At 42.0% G+C, this 21,786-nt stretch overlaps 2 protein-coding genes across 2 annotated transcripts; one reads left to right on the top strand and one right to left on the bottom strand.

Moving 5' to 3' along the window:
* The first annotated feature begins 31 nt into the window (after positions 1–31).
* Positions 32–13,723, top strand: LOC135343114 (neurogenic locus notch homolog protein 3-like). Its single transcript, XM_064540076.1, has 15 exons — positions 32–358; positions 1,071–1,137; positions 2,947–3,128; positions 5,633–5,995; positions 6,306–7,067; positions 7,650–7,699; positions 7,950–8,192; positions 8,507–8,715; positions 8,896–8,965; positions 9,082–9,157; positions 9,965–10,250; positions 10,529–10,748; positions 10,910–11,386; positions 11,643–11,894; positions 12,210–13,723. The coding sequence occupies exons 1-15, from the start codon at positions 298–300 to the stop codon at positions 13,440–13,442; spliced, it is 4,551 nt and encodes a 1,516-aa protein (XP_064396146.1). The 5' UTR covers positions 32–297; the 3' UTR covers positions 13,443–13,723.
* Positions 13,724–15,401: 1,678 nt separating this feature from the next.
* LOC135342475 (uncharacterized) lies at positions 15,402–18,292 on the bottom strand. The gene is made up of 4 exons (XM_064539205.1): positions 18,263–18,292; positions 16,908–18,187; positions 15,593–16,250; positions 15,402–15,530 (listed from the first exon to the last, which is right to left on the bottom strand). Exons 1-2 carry the CDS (start codon positions 18,290–18,292, stop codon positions 17,165–17,167), a joined length of 1,053 nt encoding a protein of 350 aa, XP_064395275.1. The 3' UTR covers positions 15,402–15,530; positions 15,593–16,250; positions 16,908–17,164.
* Between the last annotated feature and the right edge of the window lie 3,494 nt (positions 18,293–21,786).

The following is a 21,786-nucleotide window of genomic DNA, read 5'->3' on the forward strand; positions in this document are numbered from 1 at the left end:
AGCGATATTGCATAGTATACGGACATGTACGGAGCTAATTAATCAACTTGTTGACTCCCAGATTAGAAAGTTCTTTTACACTTTGACAGTGATATAACTCTAGATACAAGACTAACAGTCTAGGTATAGCTTTAGGATTGTCTTATGAATTGAATGGAAGGTCTTTATATTAACTCAAGCAAATTCTGAGCGATCGCTGTCCAATACAACAATCTACCACTGCACTTCGGATCTCTTGACAAGAGTATTGAAGAAATTTGAAGTGTTTTTATAGTACCTTGAACTGAAGGGAGGAAGATGAAGCAGCTACTGTTTCGAAGCGCTGCACTACTATTATTCTGGCTGTCAGTATGCACAGGTATTAAAACTTGCGAACACCTCAGCCTCTGGCTAGCTGATGAAGTTAATACTTGGACATAGCGTATATCTGACATAGTGCATATCTGGGGTGTAAAGCTACTGTAAATTGTAGCTATCTAGAGTGTTTGTATAAAATATTATTAAATTGCATGCAAAATATTGAGCTGGGCATGTACGTACACGCAGTCGGGCTTGTTTAGAGGGTAAGGTAAACGTATCATGATGAATACCCTCTTGTCTAGCCAAAGAATTATGACTCGCATGAGAAGTAAAATCACTGACTGTGTTTGTGTATTAAAAGTATTTTATATGGTGTCTGTATGCCTATAGCCAATTACACAGTGCATATTTCTTTGGTGAATGGTGCAACATTAAACCGTGGTGATGGCAACCCTAGACATACATGTATACATGCCAGCTAGCTTGCACCTGTGTAGCTAGCATGTTAAGTTTTAGGGCCAGCTTTTCCCTGAGGGCCTGCTCTTTGATCTCAAATTCCGTTAACACTGTTTTTTAATGGAGTTTAGGGGTGGGTGTAGGGTAGGTTGTGTGTTCACCACACTGTGGCTCAATGGCATAAAGCTTTTAGGCAGGAATGCCCATAGCAATAAAAACCTCATTCATTCCCTAGCCAAGAAACCTGTCATGATAATTGTTTCAACCTTGTTGTCTATTGTATAACGATCCCTTTGATACACACACACGCACAGCCTACACTTGCCCGGATGGATGCGTCAACGGAGATTGTGAGCCTTATCTTGGAAATCTCATTTGCCAGTAAGTCTCTAGCATGGGTGCCCCCCCCCCCCCCCCCCTATAATGTGTGATGTGCACTTAAGTTGTGGTGTACTAAGTATACTATTCTAGGATGTAATTATGTTGTGAAGGTTTAAACTGTTGAAGTCAAATTAACAGGTTACGTGACTACTCGGGGTATGTTTGCTGTAGCTTCTTTACGTAATTGACCATTTTCATTTGTAATGCAATGCTTTGTATAAAGTTTCTGTGATCTATTGCACAGTCTTGTGATGGTGCATTATCTTCTTAGCAACCTAAGCCCTACAGGGCGTAACAAGCACACACATGTACTATGCAGTACGAAATTAGAGCTTCCTGTAATAGTAGTAGGTTGATGGCAGCTAGGCATTTATAGGAAGCTATGTAGTGAAGCTATGTAGTGTTTCCCATGTCCACTAATTCTGGTGTAGTAGGTACAGTACAATACATGTGCCATGCATATGCTGTGTCAGCTGACTATCTCACAGGTGACCTAGCTATCACTGTTACAAACTGTGCCTAAGTATTATAGCAACCAGCTGGCTGGATCATACAATATTATTATTTTGTGTAGCCCAGCATTTTCTGAGTGTGGGTAATCTTTGGACCAGGACAATACCCCTAACCATTACATATGGGCTTCTGGTCAGTGTGGCCTGTTCATGGGGGTCACCTGGGATCCTGCAGCATCTACACTATCTCCATAAGATAACTACTGTGCAAAGTCCATACCTCATAAAGCTGTTTATCATTTATTGGGTTTAATTAGTCATGTCCAAATTAAATACTTTGGTAACAAGTAGATTGCCAGTGCTGTCATATAAGCCGACAAGCAAGCATTCCTCCCCCCAGATTTTGCACGTACTACCAACACTTTTGTTTCTTTAAAGTGCATTCCACAATCCGTTGAGAGTTGGATTTGTCACTTTGTGGTAATCCTCCAATTTGTACCTGGTAGGCACACTGTACTAGTTCAATGATGCCTAATTAGTGGGTGTGTTAGGTGTTGTTTATCGGTTACACAGGAGCTTCATTTGCGTTAGTTATTATTATTATTGATATCAGCTGGTGATAATAGATGTACAAGTACATACAGATGTAAAAGCATGTAAATGTCCTTATCTTGCAAGCTCCAGTGGTTTTTCCCATGGACTTTTTCATTAGCTTCAAACTAATGTCCTGTGGCACATAATGTGGGCGGTAACGTCCCCCTCCAGCTAGCCCATTGTGTGTAGCAGCGCCTAGGGGGGCTGGTATGCATGCTCTGTACTGACTGTGTGGGTGGCTGGTCATTTCTCCACTGAAAGGGTCCCATGTTTTTGGCTGATTGTGGTTCAACCTAGGTAGTCTTGCGGCTACTCTTTCTGTTTCTATAGGAAGTTGTAAGCTGGTCAGCATTCCTTTGAAATGAGTGACCTGTTTATTAGGAAGAAGTGAAATACACTAACAGGGCCAAGTGTTACACATTTCTGATCGTTACACAGATATTGTGACAGTTACGATGGGAATTTGTTATCGTTGCAAGTTGTCTGTTAGTTATCTGTGGCCCAGTGACGTGTGTATGCTGTGTCAGTGTTCTAGTGTTGTGTCCTCTGTTGATAGCAATATCAGACAATACCAAATTCATGTTGCCTGTCTTTGGGCTAATTTACTCATACACTTTCAGTTTGTGTTTTCCGAGTAGGGACCTCAAATTCCTTCCGCCTTTAGTTGTCAAAACAAACTAACATGTCATTGTGTGTTTGTGTGTCCTCTTTAGCACCTAGGTGTACATAGCAGTTAACGTTATAATTCTCCACGTATTCACAGGTGCTATGATAACTGGTCCGGACCTACTTGCGATGAGTTTATTTGCAATCGTGCCAACCCCTGCTCAAACAATGGAACCTGTGCACAAGACCCCAATGATATTTCACAGTATGTTTGTGCCTGCCCTTTCGGATTCACTGGAGACAGATGTCAGTATGGGGTTCCTCGAAACACTCCCAATTGTAAGTCAATAAGCTGTAGTAGTTATCGATCTGTATGCATTGTCTTCAACAAGATTGGTGGTGCTACGAAGTGTATCCTTGCAACAACATTTACCCAGAGGCCAGACAATGTTCTGAGATCACCTGTGATAGGGAATGTTTGAGGCATGAAAATACATGCCCTTCTGTGCCCAAAACATTGTGCAGTACATTCCCTGTTGGTCGCTTAATTTACCATAAAGCTTTCATTGTCCAATTTGTGATTAGATAGTTGAGAATCTATCATCTTGTCCACTATTATAATTATGTACGCTTAGTAGTTGTGCTCAAGCATATTTTGTGTGTGTCAATGTTTTGCCTAACCACACCTTGCATTAGTCCTTGTTTGGGCTAGGTTTAAGCAGATGGCATGCTCGATTGTGCACTTCTCCTGTAGGTCAATCATCAAGGAATGATGAGTAGTTGTTGCCCTAACTTTATTGCATGGCGTAGGCTCTGGCTGCAGAATTATAGAGCATAACAAAATTGGATATACATGTACAATGTTCATCTACAGCAGATTGGATACTTTTGTGTTTTGTTTGTTTGTTGGCTCTGCGTTGGTACATACTGCATGCATAGCATTTTGGCATGCATGTCATTTTGGTTTTATATAAAACTGGCTGGCTATCTGGTATGGTGAAGCATCTGGTCCAGAATGGATAGGTATGTATGATACAGTGACCTAGCTGTTTGATGGGGAACCTTAGTTAATTAAGTATATCCAATAGTGTGTGCGCGTGTGTGGTCCAGTTTTGAGTGAGGTGTGCCTCATTGAACAATGATTGTACAAGCGTAGGAGTGACTAAGACAAGGGAATGAAATGATTCTACTGCCAAGGACTAACCACAAGTCAAATATAGTATACTTAATCAGCGGAGCTTATTCAAAGTTTCTCCTATTAATGGATTAATGCTGTGATCTGAATGCTATGAATATTGGTGTGCAAATTGCTTCAATAAACTTTCACACGTGCCTCAACCTTACAAGTAATCTATCTGTAACCTGTGTGTGTGTGTGTGTGTGTGTGTGCTCAAACAATTATTGGTGGTCTCTTGGGAAGAGGCCATTATTGTCTGTGGGTGTTTGTGTGGCTGAATAATAAGGGCATCCTGTTCTCATTAAGTCAAGAACTCTGTCTCCGCTGTAGTGCATTGTTGGGCCAATGACCCTCAACTAGTTTGACCACAGAAAATGAGATATTAGAGGCTAAGGGGATCCATCCTGCTGTTAGCCTGTTACAATGTATTTGTTATCGCTCCAAGAAACTATAATTCTAGTGCTATTGTGGCTATTTGTTGCATAGTGGAGTGATCCAGTCGTGTATGGCTTTAAGATTAATTGAAGGGAATATGTTGGTTAAGGAAGCCAGGGTCATTTAATTACCATGGTTTCAATGTGGTTAGGGTATTGTACATTTATGCATGTAACGTAAATATTTGTTGCCCTGTCTCGTTAATTCGTAGCCGACAATTTTATTTTCCGTCATAATATTGACATAAACTGCAGTACAAATGTAGTGCCCACACTTACGTGCTCTGTTGCACAATGTCTATGTGCTTGTTAGCGCACTATTTCACCTATGTGCCTCATAATTGTGTTGGAACTGATATCAGCACTGTAGGGGTAGGCATAATCATATATGGGCATCAAGTGTTAGCATTGTGCACAATATAGCTGCTTGGCTCGGGCTATTTTCCAACCAAAGCAGGTGGCTACTCAATTAAGCTTTTGACGGGCATAGTGGAAATGTTAAATTGCACTCTAAATGCATGATCATTTATTTGACTGTTGTGCTGATGTATTTATAGAGATTCATAGGTTAGTTAGCGTTATAGCCTCAATATAGTAGGTGGTCCGTACCAGTGACAGGCTTCACTGTGTGTGTATGTATATACATGCACTTTGAACCCCTTCATGTTCTCTAGCCAGGCCCACTTTGTCACCCTCTCAGTCTCTTATCCAGTCTCTCTGGGAAAGGTCCCTCTATTTGGGGCAGCCACCCACCACTCCCAGCATGTTATACCCGCTGTTATTTCTACCCCACGCTTTGTGTAATAATAATTAATGAGTAGCCTGCACTATATATTAGCAATGCAATTTAGGCCTCCACTTGAACTTATACGTAGTCTACAATGTGACGTGTGGGTGGGTATTCCATGCATGCACAGTGTAAGTAGCTATTATACCGTATATCGGGTTCTGATTGCGAGGCTATTTCAATTGCAAATCGTGAATTTTTTTCGCTTAAATCATAAACGAAAGACGTGCCGAGATTGAGCACACACATACCATTCACAATAGTTCAGAAACACAAAGTGCATGTGCTTGTACATGCATGCAGTGTCGTTCACGAAGGATCAATTCGAAACCTGATATACGGTGTAATTATGATTATGGCGGTGTTTATTGTCAGGGTACACGTTTACTTCCTGCCAAGGTCTTGAATATTACTCTGTATTAATTACTCACTTCCACCCCTGCAGCAAATTGCTCCAGCAACCCATGCCAGGGCAACGGCACCTGCTACGAATCGCATGAATCGGCCCTGGGCTACTTCTGTGACTGCAATATTGGTCGTTTTGGTACATCTTGTAATTTTACTGACAATGTGTGTTTGGGAAAAGACGAGAATGAACTTTGCAGTGGCCGCGGATACTGTGTTGTGACACCGAGTACAGCAGGTGTCCCACTTGCCACTTGTATCTGCGATGAACCATACAAATCCACTGGATTTGAAGGACAATACTGTAATTTCTTACCCAATAGTAACTGTTATGATGGCCGGTGTGTGAACGGTTTGTGCATTGTACTTGTCGACGGTGGAGAAATCTGCTCTTGTGATCCAGGTAGGCACTAGTGTGTGTATCATTACTGTAGGGCCAGTTAACTTAACTACATGTACTGTACATACATACACATACATATACATGTGTAAATCGTATCATGTACATGTATGTTCAACTGCAATACAACTAGAGGGCACTGAATGGCATGGTTGATGTCATACTGCCGTTGGCTTGATAGTTATTTGCTCATAATGTATACAATGTAGTGTATAGCTGTCCCAATACTGGCAGTGGCAGTGAGTGGCTGTATGGTATATACATGTAGTTAGTTACGTTATGTTTACACCTCCTTTCCTACTCACACGCACAGGATTTAGTGGCGATAACTGCAGCACTACATTCGATGTTTGTGATGGTAAATGTCACAATGGAGGCACCTGCACTCCTGACGGCCACTACTTCAACTGCAGTTGTCCTAGTGGCTTTACTGGCCAAGAATGTGAATACTTCGTAGACCCTTGCGAAAATCTGTCTTGTCGTAACAATGGAAGATGCGTGCCTAAAATGCCTCCTAATGATGAGGGGCTAATCTATACTACTTCTGGTGTGGTTAGTGCTGATTGCGAGTGTTCATGTGGTTACCAAGGGGAACATTGTGATGTGCCGAGGAATGACACCGACCCTTGCAGTTTTAACCCCTGTGGAATGGGAGAGTGTAACCGTGACAATTCCATTAGTGGCTTTACATGTACTTGTTCGGATGGATATGCTGGAGATTTGTGCGACCAACCAAATCACTGTGCCTCATCATCTTGTCGCCCAGCATCGACAACTGATTGTGTGAACCTTAAAGACACGTTTGTGTGTGTGTGTGAAGACGGTTGGGGTGGACCGGCATGTGATATGGATATTGACGAATGTTTGAGAAGGCCCTGTGCTCGAGGAAACTGCTCTAATTCTTTCGGGGGTTACATGTGCACCTGTCCGCCCAGTTGGACGGGATTACTCTGTGACGTGCCGGTCGCTTGTGACATTCTCCAATGTGAGAACGGAGGGACGTGTGAGCTGAGAGAGGGCATGGCCACTTGTGAATGCAGTCAAGGTTTCCGTGGAGATCAGTGTGAAATAGAAGGTGAGGGTGGTGTCCTTATTGTAGAATTTGACACCCTTTACCTAAGTGGTCTATGCATACTCACCCTTTAGCAACCACTTTATGTTCTTAGATACAACATGTGCAGTTTGGAGATAATTATGGGGTATAGGGCCGTAATTGATTGTATGCAGTATCCCAAGTATCCCATAGTAATACTGCTAGCCCTACACATACTCTGTGTCCCTTTGTTTGTAAATGTGGCAGAGAGCCAGGTAGATGGTGGGTAATGTGGCTACTCTCTTAGTTTGTGGGCACTAGAAGCTCTAATTAACTTAAGCCTCAAAGTGTAGGCGCTCTCTGATCTCCTGTTTTTCCACGGCAGTAACCCTACTGCAGAGTACATTTGCACCCCATGAGCTGTTAATTCAATGAATATCTGCTAATTTAAATTATTGCAAGGTTTCTCGTGGGGAAGTATGTTATCTAAAGTATTCACAGCAATACGTAATTTTACACCCCCATACTATGAAATTTGTTTTTAATGGTAGGAGACACAGACACACATTTACTACGTGTATGATTAGTAGTTGATAACTCTCTGTCACTCTTTGCTTCCTCCAGAGTGCCCTGATAGTGAGTGCGACCAGCTGGCTGGGAATAACCTTTGTGATGTAAGTAATGCTATATCTGTCAGTGTTTGATTGCACTGAGAATCGTATGGGGGATGAGGCTGATTCCATGTTATTTTCTTATTTCAGTATTATAGCTTAGCGCATGCTAGTCTTTTGCCTTTTGTTTAGTTGCACGTACATGTAGTACCTTGTCCACTGCATACAGCTCTCTTTGGTGTTCATAATAATACTGAGCAGACATGTTGTCTACAGTGAAGCTAACCCATACATGTACACGTACCTCCTACAGGAAAGATGCTTTACAGAGTCTTGCAACTTCGATGGTGGAGACTGCTTTGGCCGAGTACGACACCCAACTCCCAGCCCTTGGGCAAACTGTAGTCTGGAAGCAGTCTGTCGCATTCTGTTCAGTGATGGCCAATGTGATGTCCAGTGCAATACTCCCGGCTGTCTGTTTGATGGGTTTGATTGTTCCCCTCCCTCCATACTGGAGTGTCCTCACGACTCTAGGGACTGTGGTGATCAGGAATTGGTGAGTGTTTAAATCGCGACCACAGTGGTTGTACTAGGCTCACTACATCTGATGATGATTGTTTACAGTATGTGTACGTGTATAGATAGTATTGTAGGTTAGTTACATGAACATGTCTTAAAAGTTGTGTTTCTTAATCTGTTTGTCTTTGCTTATTATTATTAATGTAAATTTAATGTTCGTGTAAATGTATGTAGCTTACATTCGCATCAATTTTATTGTTTCGATCAGTTTACTGATTCTGCAAAGCGAGCATAGTTTAAATAGACCGTCATAGTACACTGCACTCTCATGATGACCCATTGTATCTGCAGGCTCGAGGGCTGCTTGTCCTATATGTGGTAACCAACCCGAGCAGACCCTTCGTCTCACCGTGGAAGGAGGAGTTCATCTCTGACCTCAGCAAAATCACCAACTCTAGACTGGTGTTCCAGAATGAGGTACTCATCACCAGGGAGGATCTGGAAGGAGTGCATGAGCCCCTTATGATATTCCCTCCACGCAAACTGTCTGAAGACCTTTGGTAAGTTACGTTTTGTTTTAGCTGACGAAAGAAATGTGTTATACAGACCGAAGTACAATGGTCATGTTTTGTACTGTACGTTTATCGTTATTGTAACGCTGCATACATTTATTTATGTGTGCTGATGTACAATTCATGTGTACGGATTTGATCACTCACACAATTCTCTTTAAATCTTAGGATTTATGAGGTGACATTCAAGTTAGATCTGAGCTATTGCCGTGGAAACTGTCCTACCAATGTGGAAGATGTGAGTTTGCGTTGATTCCCTAAGACTAAACAGCTATGTATTGTCAAATAGTTATGTTATATGCTTTCGTTTGAATTGTGGTCCATCAATGAATCAATGTTCACTCTCCCCTCCAGGTTGCCAATTTTATCCAAGGTACCATTGACTCTGGGGATGGATTCATTGGTCCGTACGGAGTGGCAGCTGCTGCTGGTGAGTATCTCTGTGTAGTACCTGTTCAGACTAATAGCGTCCCTCTAGAAACAATTGAGTTCTACATTAATTGGCCGCATGTGTAATTTGGCTTTGAGTCATGCTCTAAGCACACTGCCATAAGTAAAATAAAGTCATGTTATATCCCACAACTAATCTTTAAAATGTCCACAACTACACTAACGGTAAACAGTTTGCTCATGAATATTCATGATTTTCTTATAATGATTTTTGTGAAACTATAAATGCCATAAGAGAAGTTTGAAGCACATAAATGATAAATATATCGGTGTATCAATCTGTATGACAAGTATCAATCTTCAAAACATCTTCCAGTGGAAGCTCTGAGCGATCATTAAGTTACTAGAAACAACACAAACCAGTAGTCATTTTATGCTTCCAAAAACACTTCTAGCTCTGTGTTCTTGGTCTTATATGATGCTTCTTACCATTCTGGAGGGCGGGTCGAAGCGTTTTTTTCTTTCCAGGCCAACAAACTCTCACAAAATAATAATATGTAGACTAACTCCACTTAAAATGGCGGCCAGAGCCAAGGAAAACAGCCTCTTGTGAGCTTTCAGTAGCCTTTTTTCGAAATATCTCTTCGACCCGCCCTGCATATAGTGAAGCTACAGTAGACTGTACCTAAGCTTTATAGTAAAAATGTCTATTCGAGCCATGAAATAACTACTGCGTTTGAACTGGACTTCCAGCTCATTCTAGCTGGAAAAGATCACTAGATCTAGCTCATGAATAATTAATGAGCAAACGGTTGACCGTAACCTTAATTCTTTTCCCTCCCTACAGCTGATTCTGATTCCCCCTCAACACCGCCGAATGTGACGATAATTGGTAGTATAGTGGGTGTGGCCGTTGTGGCAGTGGTCGCTGTGATTGTAGTCATCATGATTCTGCGGAAGAGACAGCGTTCGTACGAGTCAGAGTCCACTGAGACAAAGCGAGTCAAGGGCACTCTTTGGAGGCCTGGTAGCCCCTCGGAAGGTATCAGTCGTTCATCACCATCCGATGGAAAGAAAGGACCTGGAGGCAAGTCTGGGTCTCCACTCGTCAGTAAAGAAGTCACACCTGCACCGTGAGTTCATATAATTATACAGTATACAGCAAAATGACTGTTTGTATTGGCAACTGGAATACAGTGCAAGCATGCATGTACAATGTACACATAATTATACTACTCATTTTGTAGGGGCCGGCCGTCTATTGTACATTTACCATACTGGTGTGCGCTACTTTTTTAGGGGGCCAGCTTCTTTAAAAAAATTGTTATATTCAATCCCATACGCGCACATACACACACACACACACACACACACACACACACACACACACACACACACACACACACACCAGGCCAGAGGAGCCAGATCGCTACATTGCTGAGGGAAGTGTGAGAGCTGGCATGGAGCCTCGTAACGAAGCCTCTCCCATCAAGTGGGGTGGAGTTACCAAGCCCATTGTCCCGTTTGACCACACTTCCAATGAAGACTCTCGAACCGTAGTGGGACAAGTGGGCCACGACAAACGACAATGGACCATCGCTCACTCCAAAGCACTGCAGGACCCAATGCAGGTATGTACAGTGGAAATAATAATTTATGCGATTTCAGTACATATAGTACGGGCTTAAAGGCTTGCCGTTCATATTAATGTGTCTAGTGTACAGGGATCTCTGTAGTGTCTATATACAGGTCACCAACAGTAACTTACCAGCTCACACTTTGCCTTCTCCAGGTGCGTAACCTTGTCGAGAAGTTCCGAGAGCAGAACGGCCAAAACAGTGACGTCAATGCCCGTGGTCCAGGTGGCCTCACTCCACTCATGCTCGTCATCATGAAGAGACACAGTTCCCACGAGACCATGATGTACTCCTCCTCCCGTGGATCCTCTGATTCCGGCAGCTCTGACCACAACGATCACACTGCCCCCCTCCTACCCCCCACCACTCATACCCCCCGTGGTGCTTACTATCCATTGAGCTCACAACTGTCACCGATTGACAGCTCTGTGAGTGCCCTAATCGATGCCAAGGTGAACCTGGATGTGACAAACGACTATGGACAGGCGGCTCTACATCTGGCATGTGCTTGTTCCCGTGGCGATTATGTCGAGCAACTACTTGAAGCTGGAGCTAACCCTAACATACAGGACAACTGGGGTCAGAGTGCATTGCAGGCAGCCATTGTGGCAGCTGCTGAGGGAGCCTTCATGGTAAGTCTGAGTCAAATTTCTACGCTTTGACTTAAATTTGTATTGAGAGAAAGCTTTTACTGGAGTTAGATTTAAGTTAAATGTACATGTACACTGCGCACCACATGTGGATTACATGTAGAATTAATATAGACTCAACTGTACATGCATTTAAAGCATCTTTCTAGTTATTTTGTTTCCTATTTTTAATAGTTGTGCTGAATCTCTGTTCACCAATGCATTACATAATACACATATCCCCCTCTCTCCATTGCAGCTCCTAGTGAACCATCCTCGTACGGATATCAACCTCAAATCTGATGGGGGAGTGACTCCTCTTATTGCGGCTGTGAAGGTCGTCAACCAGTTCATGGTCAACCAGCTGCTCAAGAAGAACGTTGATATTGGCACCACTGACAAAGATGGCCGCACTGCTGTACACTGGGCAGCCATGGTGGATAATTTGGAGGCTCTCAAACTGCTGATCAGACAAGGCCCTGATGCCATCAAGGATGCTCAGGACTCAAAGGTGTGTGTTGGTCGACATTTTAGTGTGCAGATTTAGATTACATGTGCAGATTACATGTACAGTCAAGGCCCAAAGTTATCTTTAGCCTGGTTATTACAGACATTCCAATTACATGACCTTTGTTACTGGACAGTTTACACAATGATTATTGACAAAACAACCCATACAAGTTTATATAACACATTCTGTAGCCGTTTGGGAATCTCTATATTTAGTATGTAGTTGACAAATTCTCCTCTGAATAAATCTGTAGTTTCAAAAATTGCTTACTCACTATTCTAATGATTATCTCTATCCCCTCACACACTACCACAGGGTCAGACGGCACTGTTTCTCGCCTGTCGTGAAGGCTCTGCTCTGTGTGTCAAACACCTTCTCGATTGTTTCGCTAATGCAACACTCATGGACAATCTCGAACAGTCGCCGATTCAAATAGCGTACCGGAAGCAGCACATGGACATTGTTGATATGCTTCGAAGCACCACTCAGGGTCCGTTTTCCATGCACTCCCAGGCTCCACCCATGAGGGGAGTCCCGAATATGCCGGGTGGGTTCCCGGTCACGCCTCAGTACCACGAGGACATGGGTCAGGGTCCATACTCTCATCAACTCGTACACCCCAGGAAATCCAAGGCTAAGAAAGGCAGCTCTCATGCTCGCAATGGATCGGTGGATTTGGCCACTCCCACTTATATCAGCAACCCAGCCTTCTTTGGGGTGCCTCAACAAACTGGTGAACGCCACCAGACGTTTGGTGATCTCTCTGCATCTGCTCACTCTCAACAGGGGCCCATGCCAATGAGGAATTTCGGTCCCTCTCACACTTCCTACCCACCAACTTCCGAAAGTATGCCTCCTGCTCATGCACCCATGACATCCGAATACCAAAAGCTGTCTCCCATCTCACATGGAAACAATGGCTACCTCCATCCAATCACACCCCCTGATAGTGCCACCCTCAAAGTTGGAACTGCCCCCTACCCTTTAACCTCTCCCGGCTCACGCGTTGACCCCTCATCCTCCATTGCCATTACTTCCACCGCAGCTTTTGACGAGATAAAAGCTGTTAGTGATCTAATCACTTCAATGGCTGACAACCCTCCTGCGATGTCTGTCAACCACTACAATCGATTCCCCGACAAGAGCACCACTGTGTATCCAGAGACATCTGTAGGAGGTGCCGTGCGGTTACAACACTACCCGCTGGCTGACCACAAACACAGCTACGACTCTGCACCTCCCCTAGACGTTACTCGTCCTTCTCCACCACACTCTAGTGAGAATGGAAGTCCTTCGTCCGGCTACCCCTCTCCACCACATTCTAACGAGCTGCCGACCCAGTCCTTTAATGGCTATCAGTATCCACTGTCACAGGCTTGCAGCCCTCCCAGTCTCACACCTTCGCCCGAGTCTCGAGAGGAAGCGTTGGCAAGACAACAGTTTCATCACATCGAAACATACGGAACTATAATTGATAGTGAGCACCAAGGGATGGGTCATGTGATCCAGCACCATTACCAGGGGTATCCCCTAGAGAGCTCAGTGTAATGATGATGTCATAGACTATAATACAACTTATTTTCTGCCCGATCTGTATTTTTGTATACGTTTTTTCTCTTTGTTCTCAGTTAAAAGTCATTTATATATCTGTAGCGTAAGTTCAACCCAACTTTTTGCACTGTCATTCACAGAAACTTTGCACATTTCACTGTTCATTTGTAGCTGAATGTTTGTACGACTGTGGTTTAGTAGACCCCTCCTATTTTATGCCATTGCTCTTTGTGTATACTTTACTGTAACCTCTGGCCATGCTAATTAATAATACAGGAGTTGAGTTATCAATGTAGATGCATGAGGCTGGTATAATACTTAATTAATTATTTTAGTGATTCAATAATTCATTGTACATGACGTACATAATTATGAGTATATACCGTATAGCGCGAAATTTTCGAGGGGCTTAATTTTCGTGGATTTCGTGGGTTAGCAATCCTACACGAAAATTAAGTCCACGAAAATCGTTCTTTACCTGCTATAACGTGAAAGATTTAAAGGCGTGGCTTCCGGTAAGCAGTCATTCCGCAAACATTGTGCAACGAAATGGCTTTTAGAGGCTAATCCACGAAATATAAGTGCCTCGAAAATTTCGCGCTATACGGTACATCGCCGGCCAAGAATTTTATTATGCATGACTTGACTGTACATGCAAGTTTGCCCACTATGTCCTAGAGAGTACTAAAATACTAATTGCAAAATGCAAGACCTATAGGAGAAACAACACGTAAAACACTAAATTTAATTTATGTACTTGCCATGCACTCATGGCAGTCAAGCATTGTCAGATGATACATCACCAATGCCGCAACAGGTTACCATGGATATACACTGGCTTGTCGAGGCGAGAAAGCAGAGTGGCCTAGGATGTTACGTCGAACCTCATCTAGTGCTTCATCTCTAGATACTTTGGTATTCTGGAGTAAATCTCAGTAGTCTCAGAAGATATATCGTGTATCGTTAAAGAATGAAGTCTCAGATGGAACCATCAGAGGTGTGATAAATCCAGCAAGGGTTTCAGTATCAGTATGCATCAGTACTACCATAGGACCATAATATTTGGGTGCTTAGAGAGGTAAGGAATACATATGCACTTGAGAATAGGATCGTTGATAGGCCTGTGCAAATATTCAACACAAATTATTTATTCTCACTTCATCAGCCTAATTTATTCAACTTCATCAGTTATTCAAATTGTTCTGATACATATATACATCGAAATAAAGCACCTATAAATTATATAGCACCAAAAATGGGATCAGCAGCGAAATATAACACACACGTGCACCTTAGCACAAAAAATGTGGCTTAAGTTATTTTATTGGATTGGACTACTTGAATAACGAAACAAATGGAGCGTCATACGTACGTCACTTTGTTATACCCCATCGTGCACGCTGTACATGTCATATCAAATCGTACTCTTACATACGGCGTAATTAACGATTAACGATTCACGTAATAATTATATATTATTGTGTTGCTTGTGTTGTAAATGACTTATTTGAATTGATTTCAGATGAAACCCTTCAGCTTCAGGGCGAAATTGTGCCTATAGTGTTTCTGACTGCTCGTGCAAGTTATCTAAGAGCTTACACATTGATCTACATTACCAATTGTAATGACTTTGCTAGTTAGTTATTCACTTAGTCATTTCCTGTTCTTAATGTTTCCTGTGTTGTAATGTTTACTGTTTTTGTACATGCGCATGAGTTCTTATTACTAGTTAACACTTCTTTTGTATAGGTCTATCTTATTGCTTTGTGCTCTAGCCCGGCGGCCTGCTCCTAGCGGCGCCCTTTGTGTATGGGAGCCTCTGCTCCACTGTCTTTGTTGTCTTAGTATTTACCGTCTATGTTTTGTGCATACTGTCAGTTGATCCATGGTTGAATGTTTTAAATCTTATCTTGAACTGCCGCACGCTGCTCGGTGCACGAACTCAACACCAATGAAAAGTGTTCTTTTAATTAAGAAAGCATGATGAACATAATAATTAAAAACCTACATAGTTTATAATTTGTTCACTTAATAATTATTATGTCCTTTCCATAATTTACAGTAGCTAACTTGTCCCAACTGAATCTATAATTATAGAAGAAACAAAATAGGTAAAATATTGTTTGCACACTAAATTGTGTACTTACCAGTTCCAGTAGGGTCTATTTGCACCAATGCTGCGATGAAGATCTACCGGACCGTCATGGATATACACAGCTGGCTTGTCAAGGTGAGAGATCACTTTCATTGTAGAGTGGCCTGGGATGTTACGTCGAACCTCAGTAGTCTCAGAAGATAATATATCGTGTATTGTTTTAGAATGGATATAAGCAAGAATGAAGTTTCCTTCGGATGGAACCATCAGGTGCGATAGGTTGAGTGAGGTTTCAGTACCAGTATAGGCCATGATAAGGAATATCTTAGGGTGCTGAGAGAGATAAGGAATGCAAAGCGGCTTGAGAATAGCATTGTAGATGTTGATACGACGCAAATAGCTTGGGTCACCTCCAGCTACTTGTCCACTAATTGCAAACACTATCGGGTGGTCCGACAACTCAGTGTGGTACGTAACTGCAGACACAACGCCATAAAGATTAGAGTAACTTTTGGCTGCATAATCCAGTTTTGAAAATGTGTCAGTAAGCATTTCAGTATTGGTACAGCTATTTTCTCACTGAGATGATCCTCATCTTGTTCTAGCCCGATCGCAATAGCCAAACCTTTAGGGTCTTGAGTGGACCTAATCACTTTGTCAACCTCACCAACAACATCTACCATGTCTGATATGAAGCCCACTGACTTGCCCTGCAGCAATAATTATTTTCATTCACAAATAAACGTCGGCTGATAACTTAAGGATCAAGAGTTGCAAAACAATACGGTATAGCGGGTAATTTTTGAGGGGTAAAAATTCGTTTATCTGGAAAACGGTGGTTTTCGTGAGTATAAATTTTGTTTAGTCTTGTTGCCTGCACTGCATTCATACATTACGGTAAGCCATGCCTACGTTAACATTTCGTGCCCACGAAAATAACGAATTTTTTACCCCACGAAAATTACCCGCTATACGGTACACTGTATGTTACATAACATTGTACCAAGGGCGTATAAAGGAGAAGAGGGCATGCAACAGTTTGTGAGCAAAAACTTAAGTGGGTGGTGGAAAGTACAGTAATAGATTATCCTGTCTGTGGTTTTAGTTTTTGCTCAACATGTAGGGTTGATAGTCGTTGCATGCCCTCTTCTACTTATTAGGGCTTAAAAAGAGAAGATGCAACTCAGGCTATTCTCATACTCATCAAACTCCACGTGGGCGGAATATTGACTTTTGTACACTACTGGATTCTATTTATAGCATATCCTGCCTCTGATATGAAGCAGTGTATGATGATTAAATGGGCTAGATAGTGAATTGCATGCCCTCTTCTCTTTATAAGCCCTTGACAGGACGAAATAACTCACTGGATATACATAGATTGACTGCTCGAGATGCGACATCGCGGTCATCGCTTTAAATTTTTGTGATTCTAATCTCAAAAGTCTTTCTTTTATGTTCATCATTTTAGACCGGTAAATACGCCATTCAACAAATATGTCTCGAATGTAACCAAGGTAGTGATCATCAGTATTGAATAAAGCAACAATAAAGTTTTGGCCATGTGGGATTCTTAATTGCGATAAATCAAGGAATTTGTTTTGATAGTAGGTATCAATAATTATTATATCTTGGGATTGTCGGCAAGGTGTTTAGATGATACTAGTGGCTCAATGATATCTTTACCGATGTCGATCTTGTCATGTCCAGTTACGAAAGTGTTCACATCACCTTGTACTGCACCACTCACCATAAACAGAATCGGGTACTTTGATGAATCTGGGATATGGACATAGTGACGTGCAGCATACATGATCCCATTTAATTCCAGCTTTCCTAATCTGCCTTGTCTGATGTACATGGCAAAGTTGTATTCCTTAAACCTGTTGTTGAGCCTGCGAATGTTATCATTACATCTATCCGATATCAGCCGAGAAGGTATGGGAGGAGAAAGACTAATTATGATAGCCAGTCCACGAGAATCAGGAGTAGACAGAATTGCATTGTTGATGTTGTGAGCAAACTTTCTTGACAGATCGATATGATAAAGGCATTTATTGTTTAGATCCAGTCGTACGAGTTTTAAATCAAGAAAGCTATTGTTCTGCTCTTGCATGTCAGCACGCACCATTCCTTCAGGCAGTATGCAGACCAAAACAACTGAGCCAGAAATTTGATATTTTGATAACGAAAACTCTCTTCCCAGCTTGAGACGAGTTTGCTCCAAATCCTCCAGAGTGAAAGTGTGTGGGTCGTAATCAAACTCCATCTCCAGCTTGACATACTCGGGTGGTGGCTCTGGTCGATCGGACAGGTGAGGGAAAATCTCAGCCACTGTTGTTGTTTTGCGGAATTGCACCATGTCCAGAGAGTGTTGGCTCATCTTTTGCTTGAGGTCAGAACTGCCAAAGTGGTCGATAATGTGTTCGAGAAGACTAAAGTCGATGAAGCTAAGGTAGAAGTTGAGGTGAAAAAATATGTCCTCAATAGACTCGGCTTTCTTGAATGTGGCATATTTTCCTTTCAGAAAATTCTCAAGCTCGGCTTTGATTGAAATCGAGAGGCATGCTAACGATCGTCGGAAATCTTCAACAGTGACTCTTTTCCCTGTGAGCTCAGTCTCTGCCAACTCTTGCAAGCTATAAAACTTCCCTCAAACCATTTCACTTTCTCTGAGAAAGCAGCATCTGCAAAAACAAATGATTAATGCAAGGTATCGTACAAATCTTAAGAGCCCACCATTCGAAGGCATTGCTATAGGCAGTACTGATGTGGTAGTGTCTGCAGCACTCTTGTCAGTTGGCTCAAAAGGCTCCAATGTAGGGAGATCTGTGATTGCATGAGTGGTGTCATCAATCAGGGCATAGGAAATTGAAATTGTATTATGTTCTCAACACTTGTATGAGTTTATTCTCGTATGCATGCATGCATTGTATGGAGTTCCATTTTTGAAACACAGTGCAAGTAATGTCACAATGCAAGTAATGTCAAGCTACAGGTAATATCAACTTACCACCTGAGACTGGCCTGGATTCTTTAGAACCAAAGGTAAACGTAGTAACTGTAGAACAAAAATACCCAGGTCACCACATACTATCATAAAATCTTAGCTTCTAGGATTTTAGTAACTGCAAAAATATTACCGTGAAACTGCACAACTACGTGCTTACTACGTGCACTACATGTACACAGCTTCAACAATATACAAGTCAAGGCTGCATTTCTTACAACTCTCACCAGTATTGCACACATTGGCAGCTAGCAGCCCCTCCTCCAGTTTCAACAAAATTTCAATCAGCGAGCGATAGTTAGGGTAAGGGTTCCTTTTGAGCCAAAATGTCAGAGCTTTGATCATGCCCTTTTCATGCCCTCCCAGGAAAACAGTATCCCTTACATCAGCTTTCTGTGCCTCATTGAGACCAAGTCCAGGCACTCCCACATACTTCTCCCAGCCACCAAACAGTCCAGCCAGTTTCAGCAGGTGCCCCTCCTCTACTGTGCCATCTAGCTGCTCTTCTGTTATTCCAGTTTTTTCCATCAGTGTGTCTAAGATGAGACTTGCATCAACATTGTCAGAACAAGTAGCCATATTAATATTTATGTCTCAAGTTCTACACAATTACAACACAAACACTTTTATTATGTTGCGGTAAAAAGAAATTGCACATGCGCAACATAAACCTCAGAACATTAATAATTAGCCTCGACTCCAGGCCACATTTAATCAGCCTGGAATCGAGGCTAATTAATGAACTCTTGATAATAGAACTGCATGCCTTACAAAGTTAGGGTATTGAGGTACCGCCTCCATCTCGTTCAGTTACCCGGCGAGGTGATTAGAGAGCCATCACGTCTATACAAACCCAACACACCCTAAACTATTACTTTTATTACTCATTTTTATGTTTTTTATGTATTAGTCTAGTCTTATATATATATCTCAATGTCATAATAATCACAAAAGTCTACACACCATTAGGCCTAGCCTCGAGACCAGCCGTTCGTTATCTGAAAGAATGGCTGGTCTCGAGGGAGGCTATATTTATAGCACAAAATCTGTTCAGGAAAAATATACACTTTTCTTGAGGGTGGTCTCACTGTGCACACATTGCTACACTTCAAGCTCTTGGCCATTCTCAACCAGCACTCCAACTTGTTTATTTACCGCATGCAGAGGTCTTGGTGGCAACCAATTACATCCAAGACGGTTGTAAAGAATGGTGTAATAATCGCCCAGTCCGAGATGGTTTGACTTCCATCGAGTTTCTTGAAAATACTCCCAGTACTTTAAATATAGGGCCATGTCGTGAACATTCTCCGCTGATAGTTAGTTGCCCTCCGAGGTTCCCAAGGAGTATTTTGTAAAGTATTTGACCAGCTTCTGTACTTCAGCTTGATCACAGCACGATTGGTGGAAGTTCTGCTAAATGGCTCTAATCATAAGTTTCTGGGACTTCAAGAATTGGGGGCAAGAATATTGTTCTCTTCCATCATCAAATCAATTTATCAAACCCAGAAATAGCTATAAATTATTATAGCATTGAGTTGCCTCCTAGATCCTATATCTGAGGCTGCTGACTTCGGAGACAAGATCCGTTTCTGGGTCCATCTTGTTGACATGGAATTTTGGTCCCTCTCAAACTTCCTACCCTATCAACTTCCAAAAATATGCCTCCTACTCATTAGAATATAACAAAAGCCCAATGGCTACCTCTCCAATCACCACCCCCCCCCGATAGTGCCACCCTCAAAGTTGGAACTGCCCCCTACCCTTTAACCTCTCCCGGCTCACGTATTGACCCCTCATCCTCCATTGCCATTACAGCTTTTGACGAGATGTAAGCTGTTAGTGATATAATGGTTGACAACCCTCCTGCAATGTCCGTCAACCACTACAATCGATTCCCCGAGAAGAGCACCACTGCATGTGTATCCAGAAACATCTGTCGGAGATGCCGTGCGGTTACAACAGCTACCCCTCTCCACCACATTCTAACGAGCTGCCGACCCAGTTCTTTAATGGATAGCAGCTAGTATCTGCTGTCACAGGCTCACACCTTCGCCCGAGTCTCGAGAGGAAGCGTTGGCAAGACAACAACTCAACACATTGAAACATACGGAACTATAAATAAATTGATAGTGAGCACCAAGGGATGGGTCATGTGATCCAGCACCATTACCAGGGGTATCCCCTAGAGAGCTCAGTGTAATGATGTTGTCATAGACTATAATACAACTTATTTTCTGCCCGATCTGTATTTTGCATTTTTTTTCTCTTCGTTCTCAGTTAGGAAGTCATTTATATATCTGTATAGCGTAAGTTCAACCCAACTTTTTGCCCTGTCATTCACAGAAACTTTGCACATTTCACTGTTTCATTTGTAGCTGAGTGTTTGTACGACTGTGGTTTAGTAGACCCCTCCTATTTTATGCCATTGCTCTTTGTGTATACTTTACTGTAATCTCTGGCCATGCAAATTAATAATACAGGAGTTGAGTTATCAATGTAGATGCATGATAACAGTTTTATTAAGAATGCATGACTGTACCAGTTTTGCGCTATATCTTCTATAATTATAATTATAGAGAGTACTTACTAAAATATAAATTGCTAAATCTGAACTATACATGCATGTAGGAGAAGCACTTACAACACACGTAAAACACTAAAATTGTGTACTTGCCACTCATGGCAGTTGGTTAATTCAAGCATTGTCAGATGGCACATCACCAATGCCGCAACAGGTTACCATGGATATTATACACTGGCTTGTCGAGGCGAGAGATCACCTTCATTGTAGAGTGGCCTGGGATGTTACGTCGAATCTCATCTATAGTGCTTAATTCATCTTGGTATTCTGGAGTGCATGCTGTAAATCTCAGTAGTCTCAGAATATATATATCGTATATCGTGTATCGTTTTAGAATGGATGTACGCAAGAATGAAGTCTCAGATGGAACCATCAGGTGCGATAGGCCCAGCGAGGGTTTCAGTATCAGTATATATAGACCATGATATTTGGGTGCTTATAGAGGTAAGGAATACATATACACTTGAGAATAACATCGTTGATAGGCCTGTGCCAAATATTCAAATTTGTTCACGTATTATTCAAATTATTTATTCTCACTTCATCAGCCTAATTTATTCAGCCTTATTCAAATTGAGGACACCTATTATTCTGATACATACACAGCATTGAAATAAAGCACCTATAAATTATATATAATATAGCACAAAAAAGT

The sequence above is a fragment of the Halichondria panicea genome, chromosome 10, assembly GCF_963675165.1.
Source record: "Halichondria panicea chromosome 10, odHalPani1.1, whole genome shotgun sequence".
Taxonomy (NCBI): domain Eukaryota; kingdom Metazoa; phylum Porifera; class Demospongiae; order Suberitida; family Halichondriidae; genus Halichondria; species Halichondria panicea.